Here is a 22168-nt window from a genome sequence, read left to right as displayed (position 1 = left end):
ATGAATAAAAATCGAAACATGCAAACATATTATTATGAGTTAATTCCACTTTTGATCCTACATTTATTGTGCATTGGACATATTTTGTCCGCTTTTATTAATTTTGTCACATTTTATTCAGAATTAATAAAAATTGGACACTTTTAGTCCAATAAGTTGCCGTGAAGTAGAAGGGTAATTTTGTCCTTTCATGTACAATTCTTCTATCAACCTTATTGTTTCTTGGTCTCCCAGTCAAAGTCGAGAGACCATCAGTGGTACGTGTACCCAGTTTCTCCTTTGTGATATCCATCTTCGGACCTCTTTGACAACAATCCAAATAGAATCTCTTCAGCAACCATTGTTCTCCGTCTCATTGTATCTGCAATTTATATCAGACAAATTAAACCCAACACCCTATATATCTGCAATATCTGCAATAAGTCTTTTGAAGATTTTCAAATTAGACATACTCCTTGAAAATGCACCAGTTACCAGAGTATTAAAACAGCCTCTTAATTTTTAATTACTCACTAATTTACTCAGTTTGAAACAAATTATTTCATATTTTGCAGTGTAAATAAAATAGTTTATTTCTTGATTCTCGATAAGGAGCTCAAACTCTATACCAATATAAGTTATGTTCAAGAAATATGACTTAAATTTGACAAAATTAACATAAATATTGGCATCAAAATTTGAACGGTTTAGAATAAAAATGATGGAAATTTGCTTTAAATTGAGTAAATTAGTTCGAAAAATGTTTAGAAGAAAACTACGCGTACCTGTTTATAGAGGGAGGAACGAGGACTGAGGTCTTGACAAAGGATGCTACTGATGGAAATGTGGGGGACTTCCAGAAGCTTTGAGAGCCTCTCGGCGTATAGGTGCTTCATCTTGAAACCAATAAACACCCATTACACTCCTCTTAGAGGAACCCACTCCTGAGTGTCTTGATTCACGGCCTCCGCCAACGGCCTATCTTGGTGTAAACTCGGCGGCGAATAGCGGTCTAGCTTGATCGCCGTAGTGGTGGTGGTAGACTGGTAGTATTCAGAATCGAGCTACGGCAGAGCAGAGGAAGATGTGGAATCATGTCGTGAATGGAGGGTGTGGAGTAGGCGGAGAAGTGGTGGCGCAGCGGTGGCCACGTGGCTGAGGAGGGCGGCGAGGGGTTTTGGATGGCAGATAACGGCCATGTTAGGGACCTACGCAGTGGATGAGAGTTTGCTGCTGTCTCCTTCTCAAGGATAATTGATAGAGAAAATTCTAACATTCTGGAATGAAGCAGAAAGGGTTTGAATGTCTGATGGTCTCTTCAATTTTGACTGGGGAGACGAGCTGATGAAGAATTGCATATGAAATGACAGATTTGCCCTTCTACTTCACGGCAACTTAACATCAATTGTGGCATTGGACTAAAAGTGTACAACTTTTATTAAGTCTAGTTAAAATGTGGCAAAATTAATAAAAGCGGACAAAATGTGTCGAATGCGCAATAAATGTAGGACTAAAAGTGGAATTAACTCTATTATTATATATAATATGTTAATGATCCATGAAATCAGATTAGAATCCAATTCCAGTAGCCAAACTCAATGAAAATCGAAGAAACCTTGCATACGAAAATCGGATGAACTCACTTGGGCATTGGCACTCTAGAGAGAAGTCAGAGAGAATTCTCTAGAGAGAGAAACACTCTAGCCAACACTACTGAGAGCTCTTTCAAACCTTTCCTTTGCAATATCAAGATCCTTACCATCATAATAAATGGTTTTTAGGTTTTTTTTTTTTTTTTTTTTTTTTTTTTTTTTGTGAGGCCAAGCATAGGTGGAAGAGAGAGAAATATGAAAAAAAGATCCTACTAATTCGTGTGAGGCACAACCAAAGTGCCCAGCTAGTCGCGCACACTGCAATTTCCTTTGCTATTTTTTTTTCTTTCATATATCCTCTCCTAATCATCTCTACAAAAATTTTTCAAAAATTGTGCCTAATGAGGATGCTCTAATTAAGCTAGCATATTTGGCAAATAAATTTATGTATTACAATAAAAAAATATATATTGAAATTCGATTGCCACAATATATCGTATTGGAAATATATATACAATTGGCACTCTCACCTTAAATGAATTATTGATTTGATCTAGTCCGATCCCCTGGTGTGCTTCAATTCACTGCAATAATATTAGTGTCTTGGCGCAGTACACCTTAAAAACAGAACCAAATTTTCATTCCCCAAAAAGACAATGATTATAGACATATTGGAAATATATACGATTGGCACTCCCACCATAAATGAATTCTTCATTTGATCTAGTCCGATCCCCTGGTGTGCTTCACGTGCAATATTAGTGTCTTGGCACAGTACACCTTAAAAACATAACCAAATCTTCATTCCCCAAAAAGACAATGATTATAGACATAATAATTTCTCATCTATGTTGAATATATACTGTAAATTAGGTGTACTGCTTCATCAATGCCCAATGTGTGGTTCTAATTAATTGACCAAAGTTCATGTTAAATTTTATTTTGTATTTTTTAATACACTATAGTCTAATATATTCATAGTATATGTTTAACAATTATGTCAATTTTGATTGGGATTAGGTTCGAACCTAAGACCTTCCTTATAAAAATCAATGTTAACAATAATAAATAGTTAACAGAATATTCCGTTACTAAAGTTTACAGTAACGGAATGCAGAAGTATTTAGAAAAAAGTAAATGATATAATAGAGGGTAAAATAAAAAAATATACTAAAATCAAAATAATATGAACCATTAATTTCAACAAACAATTACACCAACATTTATTAGTTCTTGTTAGGGGTCTAACTTTATTGGCTCTTATTAGGTTTTTTTGTATGTATGTAGATGTAGATGTAGATGTAGAATATAGATATATTATTTGTGTATATATGTCAATATTATTTTTATAAATATAAATGCTATGGAAATTATTTACAGTACGTTGTTATTAAATGAAAATATAAATCTTTTTCTCCATAGTTTTAAAATATGATAATTAATTCGAATACAGTTAATATTTAAAAATAATGATAATAAATATATGAAATTGTCAAACACCTTGTACTCAGATGACATGTAGTGATTTTTCTCATGTGGGAGGTCATGAGATCGAGCCTCAGTGGAGAAAAAGTATGTTTGAACAGATACTAGCTACAATGTAATAGAGTTTGTAGCATTCAAATAGATATATATATATATATATATATATATATATATATATATATATATATATATATATATATAGTGAAAGGTTCCAGTGCGGTGATTAATGTGCGTGAGTCGTGTGCTTAATGTGCCTAAGCTTTGTACTTGATGTGCGTGAGTTTTGTACTTAATGTGTAATGTTAATGTGCTCATGTTGCTCCTGTACATATACGTCTTCGTCTTCTCTTCCTCTCTTTTCTCTTAATCTTCTCTTCCTCTCTCTCTGTTTTTCTTCATATACCTCTTCGTCTTCTCTTCCTATTCCCTTAATCCTCTCTTCCTCTCTCTCTGTTCTTCATTATACACGTCTTCGTCTTCTCTTCCTATTCCCTTAATCCTCTCTTCCCCTCTCTCTGTTCTTCATCATATACGTTTTCGTCTTCGTCTGACGTTTGTGTTTAATGTGTGTGAGTTTGTGGTCTGAATGTATTTTGTTTATAGCTTCCTGTGTGATTGTGTTAAAAGTCACGCACATTAAGCACAAACCTCTCGCACATTAAGCACAATACTCAGGCACATTAAGTACAAAACTTACGCACATTAACATTACACACTCACACACATTAAGTACAAATCTCAGGCACATTAAACACAAGACTAATGCACATTAAGTATAAAATTCACCCACATTAATCAACCGCACAACCGCATGGGAAACCATAAATGCATCTGATCCCTTCCCCATATATATATATATATATATATATATATATATATATATATATATATATATATATATATATATATGTACACGAAATTATGATTGGGACATAAATATATGGGAGAAATATGATCGATTACAATAGCAAGAGAGTACGAGACAAACGTTAAAAAAAAAAAAAAAAAAAAAAAAAAAAAAAAAAAGTTGATGCATGTGGATACTGATGTACATCACGCCACTGAGTGGATGCTACAAATACAGACGTTGTGGAGTTGTGAATAATATTGTCCAAATCATTTTCAGCTTAAAAGTACCACTCAAAAGATCGCAAATTTTACTCACGATCAAATCCCACGTATCAAGTAACCAGTGGCGGATCTAACTTTTTTTTAGTGGGGGGCGAAACATAACAAAAGAGATAGTTTGAAGAAAAAAAAATGAAACACTTAAAAAGTATAGTCATAAATAATGTTGGATATGTGTGGAAAATAAAACACATCAAAATTTTATAAAAATATTCACAACAAAATATGAAACATAATTAATTCACCATTAATTAATATTTATAAGTCATTAAGAAATTGTATCTTTTGAAAAGAAAAGCCGTGTTGAATAAAAGTATATGGTAAGATTCAAACCATGGCCATTCTTAAGGCCAATCACATGTTTTGCCACCTAATCTAACCATCTCTTAATAACTTTTATTAGCTGTCCCCATACTAGATCCGCTCATGCATGTAACTCCATTTAAGGGTTATACATGGGGTGGGGTGAGTGGGGGCTGTCCCCATACTAGATCCGCTCATGCATGTAACTCCATTTAACATATAATGAAGGATGAGAGTTTTCTGTTCATAGCTACCCACTAAGGTTTGAACTCATAACCTCCCATTTAGAAAAATCACTTCGTGCCACTAGGCCACAAGGTCATTAGCACATTAGTACAAAAAAACTATCTAAGTTTCCTATAAAACACTTTCCGAGTCACCTGTACAGGTGACTCAGATTCCAAGTCTCTGAAAGTGTTTAGCTTTCCGAGGCACCTGTATAAGGTGTCACGAAAAGCTAAATAAGCATTTTTTTTTTTATTTTTTAATACAGACTTTTCGAGGCACCTACGTGCGCACCATCTGAACATGTTACGAAGCATTTTTTCATCTTTTTTTTTTTACTAACACAATTTTTTTCTTTTTTCTTTTTCCTCTTTTCCTATGCTCTTTCTCCTAGATGAAAAAAATAAAAATCTAACAAAAATCAATCAGAGATGCTCTTATATTACTTTATTCTAGTTGGATAAAATAAAAAATCTAACAAAAATCATGAACTGATGGAGATGCTCTTATATTACTTTCTCTTAGATGACGAAAAAAAAAAATCTAACAAAAATCATGAACGGATGGAGATGCTCTTATTTCACTTTCTCCTCGATGTCAAAAATAAAAATCTAACAAAAGTCATGAACGAATGGAGATGCTCTTATTTTATTTTCTCCTCGATGGCAAAAATAAAAATCTAACAAAAATCATGAACAGATAGAGATGCTCTTATATTACTTTCTTCAAGATAGCAACAATAACAACAACAAATCTAACAAAAATTATGAACTGATAGAGATGCTCTTATATTACTTTCTCCTAGATTGCGAAAAAAAAAAAAAAAAAAATCTAACAAAAATCGTGAAGTGATGGAGATGCTCTTATATTACTTTCTCCTAAATGGCAAAAAAAAAAAAAAGAAAAAAAATCTAACAGAAACCATGAACTAATGAGATGTTCTTATATAACTTTCCTGGTGAAACAAAATCTAACAAAAATCATGAACCCATAGAGATGTTCTTATTTTACTTTCTCCTAGATAGCAAAAATAAAAATCTAACAAAAATAATGAACTGATGGAGATACTCTTATAATACTTTTCTTCTAAATAGCAACAAATAAAAATCTAACAAAAACAATGACATGATGGAGATGCTCTTATATTATTAATTACTTTCTTCTTGATAGCAAAAAAAATAAAAATAAAAATAAAATCTAACAAAAATCATGAACTGATTGAGATGCTCTTATATTACTTCCCAAGTGGGTGTCAAATGGTTTAATTTGTCTTTGGATTTGAATTGAAGCAAAAATGGCTTTACATCTTTTTCTTCTACCTGCTGCTCTTATTTTGATTTATTATTATGTTCTTCTTCCTACTTGCAAACGTTTTGGGAAGCCACAAACTTCTCTTCCAGGTCCTCCAGGCCTTCCAATCATTGGAAACTTGCATCAACTTAATAGTGCAGCGCCCCATGTTTTCCTGTGGAAACTTTCCAAGAAATATGGCCCCTTGATGCGCATGAAACTTGGTTACAGACAAGTTGTAGTGATTTCCTCAGCGAGAATGGCGAAAGAGGCCTTAAAGACACACGACTTGGCGTTTTCTAGTATGCCTTCATATATAGGTCGGCAGACGTTATCCTACAACGGCCTAGATATTGCATTTACGCCTTATGGAGACTATTGGAGAGAGATAAGAAAGATTGCTGTTCTTCATCTCTTTAGCCACAGGAGAGTGAAGCTGTTTCAACCAATCCGGGAAGATGAAGTCTCTCGGATGATGAATCGCATATCTGAGCTTGCCTTGTCGTCTCAACTAGTAAATCTAAGCGAGATAGTCATGTCTCTAACTTGCAACATAATTTGTAGGTCTGCTTTTGGGAAGAATTACGATGAGGAAAGACCAGGGAAGTGGGGGTTTCACAAACTTCTGGCTGAATCTCAAGCAATGATGATGGGAGGCTCCTTTATTGCAGATTATTTGCCATCTTTTGGTTGGTTAGATAAACTCATTGGAAATTCTGCAAGACTTGAGAGAGTTTTCAAGGAGCAGGATTCGTTATATCAAGAACTCATTAATCAACATCTTGATCCAAACAGGCCAAAATCAATGGATGGTGATATACTTGATGTTTTAATCAGTTTGAAGATGGAGAATTCATCTTCAGTCAATCTTACTTGGGATCACATTAAAGCAGTGTTAATGGTAAGTTCAGATGTTTTAATTTATTTCTTAATTTCCTTTGTCTGTGTGAGTTTCTATCTTTTACATTATATTTTCATTTCTTCTTTAAATTCGTCATTTCTCTTAAACTTCAGATTGTTTTTGTTGGCGGATCCGACACAAGTGCAGCTGTAATAGTTTGGGTCATGACCGCTCTAATGAAAGAACCTAGGGTAAAGAATATAGTGCAATCAGAAATCAGGGACCGTGTAGGAAAGAAAGGTAGAATAGATGAAGAAGACATTCAAGAATTACCATATTTTAAGGCAGTTGTAAAAGAAACCATGAGGTTATATCCACCCGTTCCACTCGTAGAACGAGAAACCCTCTCAAAATGCACCTTTGAAGGATATGAAATTAAGCCAAAAATGCTAATATTTGTGAACAGTTGGGCCATTGCCAGAGATCCTGCGTGTTGGGAAAACCCTCATGAATTCTATCCGGAAAGATTTCTTGATAACAAAGTTGACTATAAAGGACAAGATTTTGAATTCATTCCATTTGGAGCTGGCAGAAGAATTTGTCCTGGAATAGCGCTAGGGATTGCATCAGCGGAGCTTGCACTCGCTAATCTTCTTTATGCGTTTGATTGGGAACTTCCTTCTTGGGTGAAGAAAGAAGACATTGACACCAATGTTTCGTCCGGAATTACAATGCATAAGAAGATCCCTTTGTGTCTTGTTGCCAAAAAGGTGTGAGTTGTGCTCAATTGTGGATCATTGGATCAACATTAAATTGTTCCATTAATATCTCTACTTGACTTAATTGCCAGATGTTCGTTGTCAAAATATCCTAGTTACTTTTGTATGTTGCTTACCCATGCTTTGATATGCTACGTTCTTGAAGTTTCGAGTTGTATGAAACTTGTTTAATACCAGACTATTTTCTGCAGTTTCTCTCCACTTTATTTTCTTGCTATTATTCCTGCATTATTCTTAACGCGCAACTGCATTAAGGGTGTGTTTGGAAACCTGGAAAATGAGTTCTGGAAATCATTTTTCAAGTTTCCAGTGTTTGGATGTGCCTGGAAAATCAAGTCAACGGAAATCATTTTCCGTTGACTTTGGAAAATAGGCTTGTTTTGGAGGAAAATGATTTCCCATTTTTTTTGGGGGAAGTCATTTTCCAACTTTTACACCAACATCACACCACCACCAACATCATCAACACCATACCACCATCACCACCACTATTGCCGCCGCCACCACCACTATACCCCCGCCACCACCAATAATACCAATTATTATTATTATTATTATTATTATTATTATTATTATTATTATTATTATTATTATTATTATTATTATATAACGAATAACACCACTACCACTACACCACCACCACCACCATAATATTTTTGATATGTTATTAGTTTTTTTTTTTTTTTTGAAAAACTTAGCTATTTTTTATTATATTTAAAATTAATATTATATTATTATATATTATTATACATGTTGTAATATTTTAAATAAAATAATTAAAATGTTTAATTATACAATTCTACTCATTTTCTAGAAAATGAACCAAACACAGAAAAACAGTTTTCCATAATGCAACCAAACACTGGAAAGGAAAATGTTTTCCAGAAAATGACTCATTTTCCAGAAAACATTTTCCAGAAGTCATTTTCCTACTTTCCAAACGGACCCTAAGATTGTTCCGGTGAACTTTTCTTTTTTTTTTTTTTTTTTTGGAAATTAGATTGTTCCGGAGAACTGAGTTAAAGAAGTTCAATTACAATAAAAAGTAATGATACTCCGAAATAAATATTTAAAATGATGATTGGTACATAAATATATGTTCACAATCGTTATACCCTGCACCACGGCCCACAGTGCACTGTGCGCCCCGCGCCTCATCGTTTGTGGAGGCGCAGTACGAAGTTGACATGATTATGTATATTTGTTTATACAATTATGTATATTTTTTATTATGTATATTTTTTTTATACAATTATGTACATCCGAATCAGAAAATTTTTGTGTATTATGTTAAGAGTTGTTGTGTATTATGTTAAAAGTTTATGTTTTTATGTATTATGTTAGATTATGTGTATTATCTTTTAAAAAAGAGTATGTGTATTTTGTTATATAATTATGTACATTCATGTATACAATTATGTGTATTCTAGTATAACATTATGTACATTTTTGAACATGAGATTTTTTTAAAAGGAAAATTAACTACCAGGGTAGCGAAATTTCAAAAAAAATAAAAAAAAATTAAAAAAAAATGAAACGACGTCGTTTTGCATCTGGGTGCACAATGCAACGCGCGCCGTGGTGCAGGATATAAATTGCCATATGTTCATGATAGCAAGATAGTAAGTATACTAGAGACGCGCGAACGAAATAAAAGTTTTGCAGAAGGGTTAAATAGGCCCATATACTAATATTGATCGTTCATCTAGCACCATGAATTAAAATATGGTCCATCTAGGTTAATATATTTCCAATTATTTTCCATCTAACATTTTTAGCAAGTTTCTAACAAGTAACCCATCTAATTTGCTTACATGAAAAAATAAAATAAAAACAAAATGTTGACATATTATTTTTTTTCATCTAACTTGCTGCTTTAGTCACTTTTTCGGCAGAAAAATCCAATTTTTTTTTTTTTTACGTATTTCCAGATTATGTTGATTTCTTTTGCGAATTTTCCAGAAAACAGTGAAACTATTTTCTCATCGGATGTGAAATAAGTATGTTACTGCTTTTGTGGTTTTTGAGCCCATTTATTGGCACTGGCATTGGCATTAGTTTTTATTTTGGTTTTGGATGGTGTGTTTATGAGACTCTTTGTATATACTTGAGATTGAGAAGCTTGGAAAAGAGCTGGTTAATAGACTAAGGGACAACGATGATTTGTATAGGCTCTTCATTTGACATATAATAACTAACACGACTTTTGATTTAATGTTTGAGGTGTAACTTAATTAACCGACTTCCTTTGAGTGTAGATACGAAAAGGACATGCTTACGTTTACTGGCCGCAGCCACAATCTGACTGAAGTAGAAGCTAAGGAACTTCACGTTATGAGGTATAATGTGCAACACTGAAAAGAGAAAGAGATAGACAGCGAAGAAAGGACACGGCCATATGTCCCCGAGGGAAGCGGCCATGTTTGTGAAGACGATGGGGTACCCCTCAACGACAAAAATATACATTTTGCAGGGCAAATTTATGGTAACAACAACATGGATGCATTCCGATTAGAATACCTCTACGTGTTTTCACACTCAACACTCGCAACAGATGAGGAGTTGGAATCTTTCAAGCCATATTAGAAATCAACATAATCTAGAAATACGTAAAAGAAATTGAATTTTTCTGCAGAAAAAAAAAAAGTGAAAAAAAAAAACCGCAAGTTAGATAAAAAAAAATAACATGTCAGCATTGATGTGGATAATTACCCAGAGTGCATACCGTATGTATAAAGCAAGTACGAGAATCGTAGAATAATAACAAAGGAAAGAAGACATAAATGTAGCTCAAGGGTGCCTTTTATTCATTGTATAATTTGGAGAGCTTGTAGAGAGAGTTGAGAGGCTTCTAAGTGTAGAGAGATGGAGGAGAGAGAAGGACCCCCTAAAATGGAGGGTCAATGTCGCTTATATAGGCCCAAAGGTTGGCCTGCTAACTTTGACCCGAACCGTTTGGCCCCGACCAAAACAGGAGCACGGAGTGTACACGTGGACGGCGCTGAATGGTTCTCACTTCTCTCCTGGAGAAAACTAAGAACAAATCACTATGGTTTCAAGTTTGGTCAAGGAAATGGGTATTGAGCAAGGTCGAGTTCAATTGCTTTGTGATAGTCAAAATGTCATCTATTTGGCTAGCTAAGAACCAAGTTTACCATTCTAAGACTAAGCATATTGATGTGAGGTTCCACAAGATTAGAGAGTTAGTTGCTTCCGAAGAGATATATATAGTTGCAAAAAGTTCTTACTAGTGATAATGTAATTGACATATTGATGAATTGAAGATAATGACTACTAACAAGTTCAATCATTGGTTGAACTTGTTGGGTGTTTCTAGTTGCATTGCTAGATGAGCATAACTACCCCGACCCATAGGTGTGCTAAATATTGCAAGTTTATTTCCTAAGGGCATATTCAACAAGGTGCAAATTAAGGATCTTGTGTTCCAGTGACACGAAGTTGCTCCTTTATATGGGAGGTTGTGGGATCGAGCCTCAGTGGAGGCGATATTGGCTCTTTATGCTTCAATAGTTTGAGAAACTAGTTATGAACTAGTATTAAAAAAAATAAAGGCATATTCTACAAGGTTGAGATCTATTGTATAGTGTAGCTTGAATATGACATGTGAAGTATCATGTGTTGAAGTGTAGTGGATGGTAGTTACGTTAGTGAAGCAAAGATCTATTGTATATATATGTTGAAGTGTAGTGGATGGTAGTTACGTATATATGTTGAAGTGTAGTGGATGGGTGTAGCTTGAATATGACAAGTGTAGTGGATGCTAGTTACGTTAGTGAAGCAAAGTCGAACAGGTAGTTTTGTAAATGTACAGTTAAACTCTTTGTTTACGTTTTCTGTTCTTAATTGATTTCATTTTACTCAAGAAATGATATCGAATGCAATTGGACAATTATTAGACATGTAATATTTGTACCAGCATAGAAGGTTTTGTGGGTTTTTTGCTTGATGGGGAGGAGGGAGGAAGTGAGGTAGTGAAGGGAAGAGATGAGATGAGAGATCAAAAACTTAATTTGTAGGAATCAAGTTTTTGTGGGACCCATCACAAAAAAAAAAAAAAAAAAAAAAAAAAAAAAAACCCTCAATGCGTGTTCTACCTAGTGCATACCATGCGCGTGTACACACCATCTGAACGTGTTAAGAAGCATTTTTTTTAACTGACACAACTTTCTTTTTTTTTTTTTTTCTTTTTTTTTTCCCCTCTTTTTCTCTCCCACTCTCTTTCTTCTAGATGGCAAAAAAAATAAAAAATAAAAATTTAACAAAAATCATGAACGGATGAAAATGTTCCTATATTACTTCCTTAGCTTCTAGATAGCAAAATAAATAAATAAAATAAAAAATAAAAATAAAAAAATAATCAAACAAAAATCATAAACTGATGGAGATGCTCTTATATTACTTTCTCCCCGATAGCAAAAAAAAATAAAAAAATAAAAAAATCTAATAAAAATCATGAACTTATGGAGATGCTCCTATATTACTTTCTCCTAGATGGCAAAAAAAATATCTAACAGAAATCATAAACGAATGGAGATGCTCTTATATTACTTTCTCCTAGATGGCAAAAGAAATATCTAACAGAAATCATAAATGGAGGGAAATGCTCTTATATTACTTTCTCCTAGATTATGGCAAAAAAAAAATATCTAATAAAAATCATGAAGTTATGGAGATGCTCCTATATTACTTTCTCATGGCAAAAAATATATCTAACAGAAATCATAAACAGATGGAGATGCTCTTATATCACTTTCTCCTAGATGGCAAAAAAAAAATCTAATAAAAATCATGAACTTATGGAGATGCTCTTATATTACTTTCTCCTAGATGGCAAAAAAAATATCTAACAAAAATCATAAACGAATGGAGATGCTCTTATATTACTTTTTCCTAGATGGCAAAAAAAAATATCTAACAGAAATCATAACGGATGGAGATGCTCTTATATTACTTTTTCCTAGATGGCAAAAAAAATATCTAACAGAAATCATAAACGGATGGAGATGCTCTTATATTACTTTCTTCCCCATAGTCATAAAAAAAATCTAATAAAAATCATGAACTGATGAAGATGCTCTTATATTACTTTCTCCTAGATAGCAAAAAAATATCTAACAAAAATCATGAACCAATGGAGATGCTCTTATATTACTTTCTCCTAGATGACAAGGAAAAAAAAATTCTAACAAAAATCATGTACAGATGGGGATGGTCTTGTTTATATTACTTCCCAAGTGGGTGTCAAATGGTTTAATTTGTCTTTGGATTTTAGATGAAGCAAAAATGGCTTTACATCTTTTTCTTCTACCTGCTGCTCTTATTTTGATTTATTATTATATTCTTCTTCCTACTTGCAAACGTATTGGGAAGCCACAAACTTCTCTTCCAAGTCCTCCAGGCCTTCCAATCATTGGGAACTTGCATCAACTTAATAGTGCAGCGCCCCATGTCTTCCTGTGGAAACTTTCAAAGAAATATGGCCCCTTGATGCGCATCAAACTTGGTTACAGACAAGTTGTAGTAATTTCCTCAGCGAGAATGGCGAAAGAGGCCTTAAAGACACACGACTTGGTGTTTTCTAGTCGGCCTTCATATATAGGCCGGCAGACATTATCCTACAACGGCTTAGATATTGCGTTTACGCCTTATGGAGACTATTGGAGAGAGATAAGAAAGATTTCTGTTCTTCATCTCTTTAGCCTCAAAAGAGTAAAGCAGTTTCAACCAATCCGGGAAGATGAAGTCTCTCAGATGATGAATCGCATATCCGAGCTTGCCTTGTCGTCTCAACTAGTAAATTTAAGCGAGATAGTCATGTCTCTAACTTGTAACATAATTTGTAGGTCTGCTTTTGGGAAGAGTTATGATGAGGAAATGCAAGGGAAGTGGGGGTTTCACAAACTTCTGGCTGAATCTCAAGCAATGATGGTGGGAGGCTCCTTAATTGCAGATTTTTTGCCATCTTTTGGTTGGTTAGATAAACTCATTGGCAACTCTGCAAGACTTGAGAGAGTTTTCAAGGAGCAGGATTCGTTATATCAAGAACTCATTGATCAACATCTTGATCCAAACAGGCCAAAATCAATGGATGGTGATATACTTGATGTTTTAATCAGTTTGAAGATGGAGAATTCATCTTCAGTCAATCTCACTTGGGATCACATTAAAGCGGTGTTAATGGTAAGTTTTGATGTTTTATTTCTTAATTTCCTTTGTCTGTTTGAGTTTCTATCTTTTACATTATATTTTCATTTCTTCCTTAAATTTGTCATATCTCTTAAACTCCAGATTGTTTTTGTTGCCGGATCAGACACAAGTGCAGCTCTAATAGTCTGGGCCATGACGGCTCTAATGAAAGAACCTAGGATAATGAATATAGTGCAATCAGAAATAAGGGACCGTGTAGGGAAGAAAGGTAGAATAAATGAAGAAGACATTCAAGAATTACCATATTTTAAAGCCGTTGTAAAAGAAACCTTGAGGTTATATCCACCCGTTCCCATCCTAGTTGAACGAGAAACCCTCTCAAATTGCACCATTGATGGATATGAAATTAAGCCGAAAATGCTAGTATTTGTGAATAGTTGGGCTATTGCTAGAGACCCTGAGTGTTGGGAAAACCCTCACGAATTCTATCCTGAGAGATTTCTAGATAACAAGGTTGACTATAAAGGACAAGATTTCGAATTCATTCCATTTGGAGGTGGCAGGAGAGTTTGTCCCGGGATAGCACTAGGGGTTGCATCAGCGGAGCTTGCACTCGCTAATCTTCTTTATGCGTTTGATTGGGAACTTCCTTCTTGGCTGAAGAAAGAAGACATTGACACCAACGTTTCGCCCGGAATTACAATGCATAAGAAGATCCCTTTGTGCCTTGTTGCCAAAAAGGTGTGATTTGTGCTCAATTTTGGATCAACATTAAATTGATCCATGAATATCTCTACTTGACTTAATTGCCAAATGCTAGTTACTTTTGTATGTCGCTTACCCATGCTTTGATATGCTACTATACGTTCTTGAAGTTTCGAAGATAGTATGAAACTTAATTGTGTAATAAATACCAGGCAATACTATTTTCTGCAGTTTCTCTCCACTCTATTATCTTCCTATTATCCCTGTATTATTCTAAACGCGCAACTGCGTTAACATTATTCCTGAGAACTAGTTAAAGAAGTTTAAATTTACAACAAAAAAAAATGATAGTCCGTAATAAATATTTGAAATGATGATTGGTACAAAATATATACATGGTAGAAATATGTTCAGAACAGGAAGATAATACGCATACTAGAGACAAACGAAATAAAAGTTGACGTGACGTGACGTGACGTGAGTGGATGCTACAAATACACACGTTATGGAATTGTGGATACTGATGCACATCACGCCACTGTCCTACCCGCCGGCCATTTTCAGTACCACTCAGAATGATGGCAAATTGTATAGTTCACATTGCGGTCCATAGGAGTGAGTATTTTGATTTGGGTTATTTGAAGTGAATTGAATCCACATTTCACTTTTGGTTTATTATTAAAAATCAATAAGTTTTATATTTTATAAATCGAATAGTTTCGATTAATTCAATTAAAAGATCAAACAAAATTTAAAAATCAATCAGTTTATATATATATATATATATATATATATATATATATATATACATACTAAATAATCTTCAATTCCCTAATCTAAAATTTCACAATTGTTCTTTATTATGAAATATTATCTACGAGCCGTCGATTATGTGAGACGTTGTTGTAGAACGCCAAATGCATGTGAAGAGGTTGGTTCGGTTTGGACTTATTTTGAATTAAGAAATTTAAAATATATATTTTTTACTTGTTTAGATTTTGAAATTTAAAGTATTAATGAAAATAAATAAATAATTATGTACATGAGAACTAGAGAATGTCTGAATTCTTAAATCAAACCGATCCCAACCGAGCTGAAACCGAAATCTTTCAAATCGAAAAAAAAAAATTGAAATTGAATGGTTTCATTTTTTAAAACCTGAAGTGCCCACCCCTAGCTATCCACATTACAATGTAAACCACAGATAAATGTTCATTTTTAGTATATTGAATTTCATTTTCAATGTACTGAATGTTTATTTTATTTTATTTTTTTTTACAAAGGAAGGGGGATACCCATACAATCAATCTATGCCTACATCGAGGCTCGAAACCTAGCCCTCCCACATAGGGAAGCCATCCGATACCAGTGGACCACAAGCCACTTACTGAATGTTTATTTTTTGATATGTATTAATTATGCTTTAAAATAGACATTTAATACATAAAAAAGAAACCTTTAAAAAATGAGTATTCAATATACTAAAAATGAACATTTAATATACTAGTAATGAACCTAATGTGACTATGTCCAATGGTATAATGATTGTCAAAGGACGGCATTGGCCTACGTACGTTTTAGTTTCTTTGTCCATGCAACGCTATACACATTCCTCCAATACGAACATTATATTTACACTAATCATTATTTTCTCTGCATCCTTATAACTTTAACTCAGTAAATAAAAAAAAAATCTAACTTTCACATCACTTTTTACAAAATATTAAACAAAAAAATTAATTATGGACTCTCACTTGCCAATTAGGAAAAAACTAAGGCCAATTATAATGTTATAGATCCTGGTCAAAAACTATGCCATACCGTGAATTTTTTTAAACGGTGCATTTAGTGGCACTATTTTTTGTGCAACCATAAACAACTTTGGTATAATACGTGCATAATTTGTTAATTATAAATTCATTCATAAAATTAATACCTTAAATTCATAATAAAAATTTATTAATTTTCAACCAAATATCTCTTAATATTATACTATAATAATCATAATTAAATGTAAAAATAATTATTTAAAACTATATATATTTAAATGTAAACTAAATACAATCACATAATTGTACTAATATACAAGAAATAAGACTACTAAGCCAATACAACAAGTTTAAAAGCTATATGTGTAATACTACACCATAAACTAAATAAATCATTAACTTCATAATATATTGACATGCTCAATTTATGATCGTATAACTTTTTGTTTATTCACCTACAGTTCACATATTGGAGGTGTTTAGTAAATAACTCTTAGCTGATTGAGTTAGTGGGCTTGACTAGTTAATAACATTAGTTGATTATAGAAATATGTATGTTTGGTAATAAATTAGCTGTTAGCAGATAGCTGATTACATACAAAATGACTTTTTCAAAAAGATTATCGAAAAAGTTACTTTGAACAGCTTTTTGAATTTGTTTTGAAGCAATAAATTGTTACTAAAAAACTAATTAATCAAACACTCAAATAGACTGATTTTCGCAGACTCAAGTCTAAAAACCCTTGCTAGTCAGCACTAACAACCATTTTATTTGAATAAATATGTTTTCAGTAACAATAAATTTTAGGGCTTATTAGCTCAGTTGGTTAGAGCGCCGTGCTAATAACGCGAAGGTCGTAGGTTCGAGACCTGCATGGGCCATTATTTGTATTATTTTACGGCGTACACACTTTATTACACAAGGTTCAGGTACGAAAGAAGGCCAAACACAAACAGGCCAAGAAGTGCAATCAAAATAAAGTACATAGGATGAAGCGGCAATTCACTCCCAATGATTTGTGAAGAATTCAAGTCGAATCTCGTGCTCTCCACATGAGTGTTTATAGCACAGATTTGGATATACTGCTAATCACAAAAATCCGGCATAATATAATGCACGTCCATCAACAAGGTTTGATACAAAACAAATTGTGATGGCACCAATTAACAACGCAACCCCAAAAAGGTTAGCTAGCTAGTCATGTTGTTTCCTTGCACAAGATTGCTCGGAGAGATACCTATCTCAGAATTCGCTTTAGTTACAAATATGCACGATGTATAGTTCCTAACTCTACTATTAAGTCACTGCCAATGAAAGCTGCTAAATTGGTAAGCTTGAGGCTAGGACCCCTCTAAGCGGGAGTCACTGGGAATGTAGGTCCTTAATTGGTGTATCATGTTTATCGGCTCGGGTGGAAGCGCTCCCTTTGTCAGATTTTGATTGAGGTCCATTCGGGAGTTCAGGTGAGTCCTCAGGTCAGAGTTGTTGTCTTCAGCTTCTGGCTCAGTTCGTTAAAGAAATCTAAATATGGGTATATGTTGGAGATTGGTAGAAACACAATGAGCGGCTTGCTATGTACCGTTCCTCACGAACGGCACCAAAATGATGTAGTAAATACGGTAAGTCCTACAAATACGTAAAGTACTAATATGGTAAATCTTACAGGGTCTACAAATACGTAGCGTGTACGGTGTGATCGTGGACCGATCTGCTTGATGGTTTAAAAATTTATGATCGGGTAATGATGTGAGGCCAGAGGTTCCTGAGCTTGATAAGGCTAGATAGAAAAATCCTCCAAAAAGTCTTCAATTCCCCTGCACTAAATGCGCTATTTATAGGGGAGTTGGGGGAACACATGCCAAAAAGCTCGACATGTGTGACGCGTGCTCTTCATGCAGAGGTGCAGGTTGGAGGCCTTGCGGATTTCTCCACTTGCTCGAAGATTCTTGAAGTCATCACTTTTACCGCCGTCGGATTAAGCTACTGTGATTGCTGACCAATTCTCGAAGTGGGGGGAGGTCGAGGTGCTTACCTCCTTCCCGACCTAAGTAGGTCGGAGAAAGGATCTGAGTTCCAGGAATAAAGGCAACTTACTTATCCCTGGTCGGCACTTTATTGGAGGTTGGGCCGAGTCGTTCTAGGTCGGTTGGTGGTCAAGAATGATTACCCTCAGCGACCCACCCGTATGCCGAGTAGGCATATGATATGGTCAAGTACAGGTCTGGGCGTATATTCCATATCAATATAGTGTGTGTGTGTGTGTGTGTGAGTGTGCGCATTTAATTCGCGTTCGCACACACTTAATCTAATCTAGACTATTAAAAAATATTATATGGATGCACACTATTTGTTCTCACCTTGTTTAAGATCCACATAGAAATGCAAATGATTCCTTCTTCCCTTTGTTTATTTATTTATTTAGGGTTGAAGTTGATATATATAGAGATGAAGATCTCCATTTCTGCGTGGAGCTTAATAAGGTGAAGAAGGAAGAATCATCCCAAATGGGATGAAGGATGAGAAATTATCATTAGGACTATATTTCTAACAGTCAACTAACAGAATTTTTAACAAAGGATTAAATTGTGTAAAATCATCAAAGTCGATGATTAAATTAAACACAAAAAATCATTTAAAACTAAATTAAGTAAAATCACTATAATTGAAGACTATATTAGATATTAACTCATATAAGAAATTACTAAACAAAGTTTACTTAATATACATTATTAATAATATTTCTGAGTTTCTCTCCTCAAACGAATAAAATAAATTAAAAAACCACCGCCACAAAAGTGTTGTATCCCTTTCTAAATTTATAAATAATAAGTATTATTAGCAGCCATCAATTCAAGAAGATCAAAGTGGTTTCCTCAACCACCCACAATATAATTGCTGTCAATCTGGCACTATACGACCATGCAAAGTATCCGAGTCAGCAGTCTGTTGAAGCCAGAAGCTGCCACCCAAACCCATATTTCTGAAAGGCACATCGCTTAAGTTTGATTCTCGATCAAAATATAATCCAATTCTGGGAGAGTGGGAGGCGACAAAAAAGATAATATTTCATACATTCTGACAGCTTAATATTTATGAAAACAAAATTTGTCATCTTTTCAGCAACCAATACATAAGCTGATAAGCCGCCATCATAGATGAGCTATATATGTGTCCTTTAAGGTGATGACCAATAGTCCAATACGCAATAGCCTTAGCTTCATTCTTTGTGTTAGTTTTTTATGCAAAAATGCTTCCGCAACTACTCTTTCTTCTACCTATTGCACTTATTTTCATTACTAATTATATTATTCTTCCTACTATTAGGAAGTCCAATAATTATGCACCAGGTCCTCCGGGGCTGCCAATCATTGGGAACTTGCATCAACTTGATAGCACAGCGCCCCATGTCTTCCTTTGGAAACTTTCTAAGAAATATGGTCCCCTGATGAGCATGAAACTTGGTTACAGAGAAGTTGTAGTGATTTCCTCAGCGAGAATGGCGAAAGAGGCCTTAAAGACACACGACTTGGCGTTTTCTAGTAGGCCTTTATTTATAGGCCGGCAGAGGTTATCCTACAACGGCTTAGAAATTGCGTTTACGCCTTATGGAGACTACTGGAGAGAGATAAGAAAGATTTCTGTTCTTCATCTGTTTAGCCTCAAGAGAGTGAAGCAGTTTCAACCAATTCGGGAAGATGAAGTCTCTCGGATGATGAATCGGATATCTGAGCTTGCCTTGTCGTCTCAGCTAGTGAATCTAAGCGAGATGGCCATGTCTCTAACTTGCAACATAATTTGTAGGTCTGCTTTTGGGAAGAGTTATGATGAGGAAAGACCAGGGAAGTGGGGGTTTCACAAACTTCTGGTTGAATCTCAGGCAATGATGGTGGGAGGCTCCTTAATTGCAGATTTTTTGCCATCTTTTGGTTGGTTAGATAAACTCATTGGAAATTCTGCAAGACTTGAGAGAGTTTTCAAGGAGCAAGATTCGTTTTATCAAGAACTCATTGATCAACATCTTGATCCAAACAGGCCAAAATCAATGGATGGTGATATACTTGATGTTTTAATCAGTTTGAAGATACGAAAAGGACATGCTTACGTTTACTGGCCGCAGCCACAATCTGACTGAAGTAGAAGCTAAGGAACTTCACGTTATGAGGTATAATGTGCAACACTGAAAAGAGAAAGAGATAGACAGCGAAGAAAGGACACGGCCATATGTCCCCGAGGGAAGCGGCCATGTTTGTGAAGACGATGGGGTACCCCTCAACGACAAAAATATACATTTTGCAGGGCAAATTTATGGTAACAACAACATGGATGCATTCCGATTAGAATACCTCTACGTGTTTTCACACTCAACACTCGCAACAGATGAGGAGTTGGAATCTTTCAAGCCATATTAGAAATCAACATAATCTAGAAATACGTAAAAGAAATTGAATTTTTCTGCAGAAAAAAAAAAGTGAAAAAAAAAACCGCAAGTTAGATAAAAAAAAATAACATGTCAGCATTGATGTGGATAATTACCCAGAGTGCATACCGTATGTATAAAGCAAGTACGAGAATCGTAGAATAATAACAAAGGAAAGAAGACATAAATGTAGCTCAAGGGTGCCTTTTATTCATTGTATAATTTGGAGAGCTTGTAGAGAGAGTTGAGAGGCTTCTAAGTGTAGAGAGATGGAGGAGAGAGAAGGACCCCCTAAAATGGAGGGTCAATGTCGCTTATATAGGCCCAAAGGTTGGCCTGCTAACTTTGACCCGAACCGTTTGGCCCCGACCAAAACAGGAGCACGGAGTGTACACGTGGACGGCGCTGAATGGTTCTCACTTCTCTCCTGGAGAAAACTAAGAACAAATCACTATGGTTTCAAGTTTGGTCAAGGAAATGGGTATTGAGCAAGGTCGAGTTCAATTGCTTTGTGATAGTCAAAATGTCATCTATTTGGCTAGCTAAGAACCAAGTTTACCATTCTAAGACTAAGCATATTGATGTGAGGTTCCACAAGATTAGAGAGTTAGTTGCTTCCGAAGAGATATATATAGTTGCAAAAAGTTCTTACTAGTGATAATGTAATTGACATATTGATGAATTGAAGATAATGACTACTAACAAGTTCAATCATTGGTTGAACTTGTTGGGTGTTTCTAGTTGCATTGCTAGATGAGCATAACTACCCCGACCCATAGGTGTGCTAAATATTGCAAGTTTATTTCCTAAGGGCATATTCAACAAGGTGCAAATTAAGGATCTTGTGTTCCAGTGACACGAAGTTGCTCCTTTATATGGGAGGTTGTGGGATCGAGCCTCAGTGGAGGCGATATTGGCTCTTTATGCTTCAATAGTTTGAGAAACTAGTTATGAACTAGTATTAAAAAAAATAAAGGCATATTCTACAAGGTTGAGATCTATTGTATAGTGTAGCTTGAATATGACATGTGAAGTATCATGTGTTGAAGTGTAGTGGATGGTAGTTACGTTAGTGAAGCAAAGATCTATTGTATATATATGTTGAAGTGTAGTGGATGGTAGTTACGTATATATGTTGAAGTGTAGTGGATGGGTGTAGCTTGAATATGACAAGTGTAGTGGATGCTAGTTACGTTAGTGAAGCAAAGTCGAACAGGTAGTTTTGTAAATGTACAGTTAAACTCTTTGTTTACGTTTTCTGTTCTTAATTGATTTCATTTTACTCAAGAAATGATATCGAATGCAATTGGACAATTATTAGACATGTAATATTTGTACCAGCATAGAAGGTTTTGTGGGTTTTTTGCTTGATGGGGAGGAGGGAGGAAGTGAGGTAGTGAAGGGAAGAGATGAGATGAGAGATCAAAAACTTAATTTGTAGGAATCAAGTTTTTGTGGGACCCATCACAAAAAAAAAAAAAAAAAA

At 34.6% G+C, this 22168-nt stretch overlaps 3 protein-coding genes and 1 non-coding gene across 6 annotated transcripts; all 4 read left to right on the top strand.

Annotated features, from left to right (window-relative positions):
• Nucleotides 1-5900: 5900 nt before the first annotated feature.
• Nucleotides 5901-7823, top strand: LOC109190574 (cytochrome P450 83B1-like). Of its 2 annotated transcripts, XM_019341084.1 has the most exons (3): nt 5901-6903; nt 7017-7636; nt 7700-7823. In XM_019341084.1, the coding sequence occupies exons 1-2, from the start codon at nt 6007-6009 to the stop codon at nt 7617-7619; spliced, it is 1500 nt and encodes a 499-aa protein (XP_019196629.1). In that variant the 5' UTR covers nt 5901-6006; the 3' UTR covers nt 7620-7636; nt 7700-7823. The 2 variants fall into 2 exon arrangements, with proteins under 2 accessions (XP_019196629.1, XP_019196628.1); XM_019341083.1 differs by having other exon boundaries at nt 7017-7823.
• A 5073-nt stretch (nt 7824-12896) lies between these two features.
• LOC109190572 (cytochrome P450 71A1-like) lies at nt 12897-14736 on the top strand. 2 transcript variants are annotated; one of them, XR_002055742.1, is made up of 3 exons: nt 12897-13823; nt 13932-14603; nt 14634-14736. XR_002055742.1 is itself a non-coding variant. In XM_019341081.1 (2 exons), exons 1-2 carry the CDS (start codon nt 12927-12929, stop codon nt 14535-14537), a joined length of 1503 nt encoding a protein of 500 aa, XP_019196626.1. In that variant the 5' UTR covers nt 12897-12926; the 3' UTR covers nt 14538-14736. The 2 variants fall into 2 exon arrangements, 1 of the variants encoding a protein (XP_019196626.1); XM_019341081.1 differs by having other exon boundaries at nt 13932-14736.
• A 2336-nt stretch (nt 14737-17072) lies between these two features.
• On the top strand, nt 17073-17146 carry TRNAI-AAU. The gene has a single exon. It is a non-coding gene; the product is annotated as a tRNA-Ile (tRNA).
• Nucleotides 17147-19184: 2038 nt separating this feature from the next.
• Nucleotides 19185-20397, top strand: LOC109190329 (cytochrome P450 83B1-like). The gene is made up of 2 exons (XM_019340797.1): nt 19185-19252; nt 19590-20397. The coding sequence occupies exons 1-2, from the start codon at nt 19185-19187 to the stop codon at nt 20395-20397; spliced, it is 876 nt and encodes a 291-aa protein (XP_019196342.1).
• The last annotated feature ends 1771 nt before the right edge of the window (nt 20398-22168 follow it).

Source organism: Ipomoea nil, unplaced genomic scaffold (assembly GCF_001879475.1).
Source record: "Ipomoea nil cultivar Tokyo-kokei standard unplaced genomic scaffold, Asagao_1.1 scaffold1576, whole genome shotgun sequence".
NCBI classification, from domain to species: Eukaryota; Viridiplantae; Streptophyta; class Magnoliopsida; order Solanales; family Convolvulaceae; genus Ipomoea; species Ipomoea nil.
This window is presented reverse-complemented; position numbering and strand designations above follow the sequence as displayed.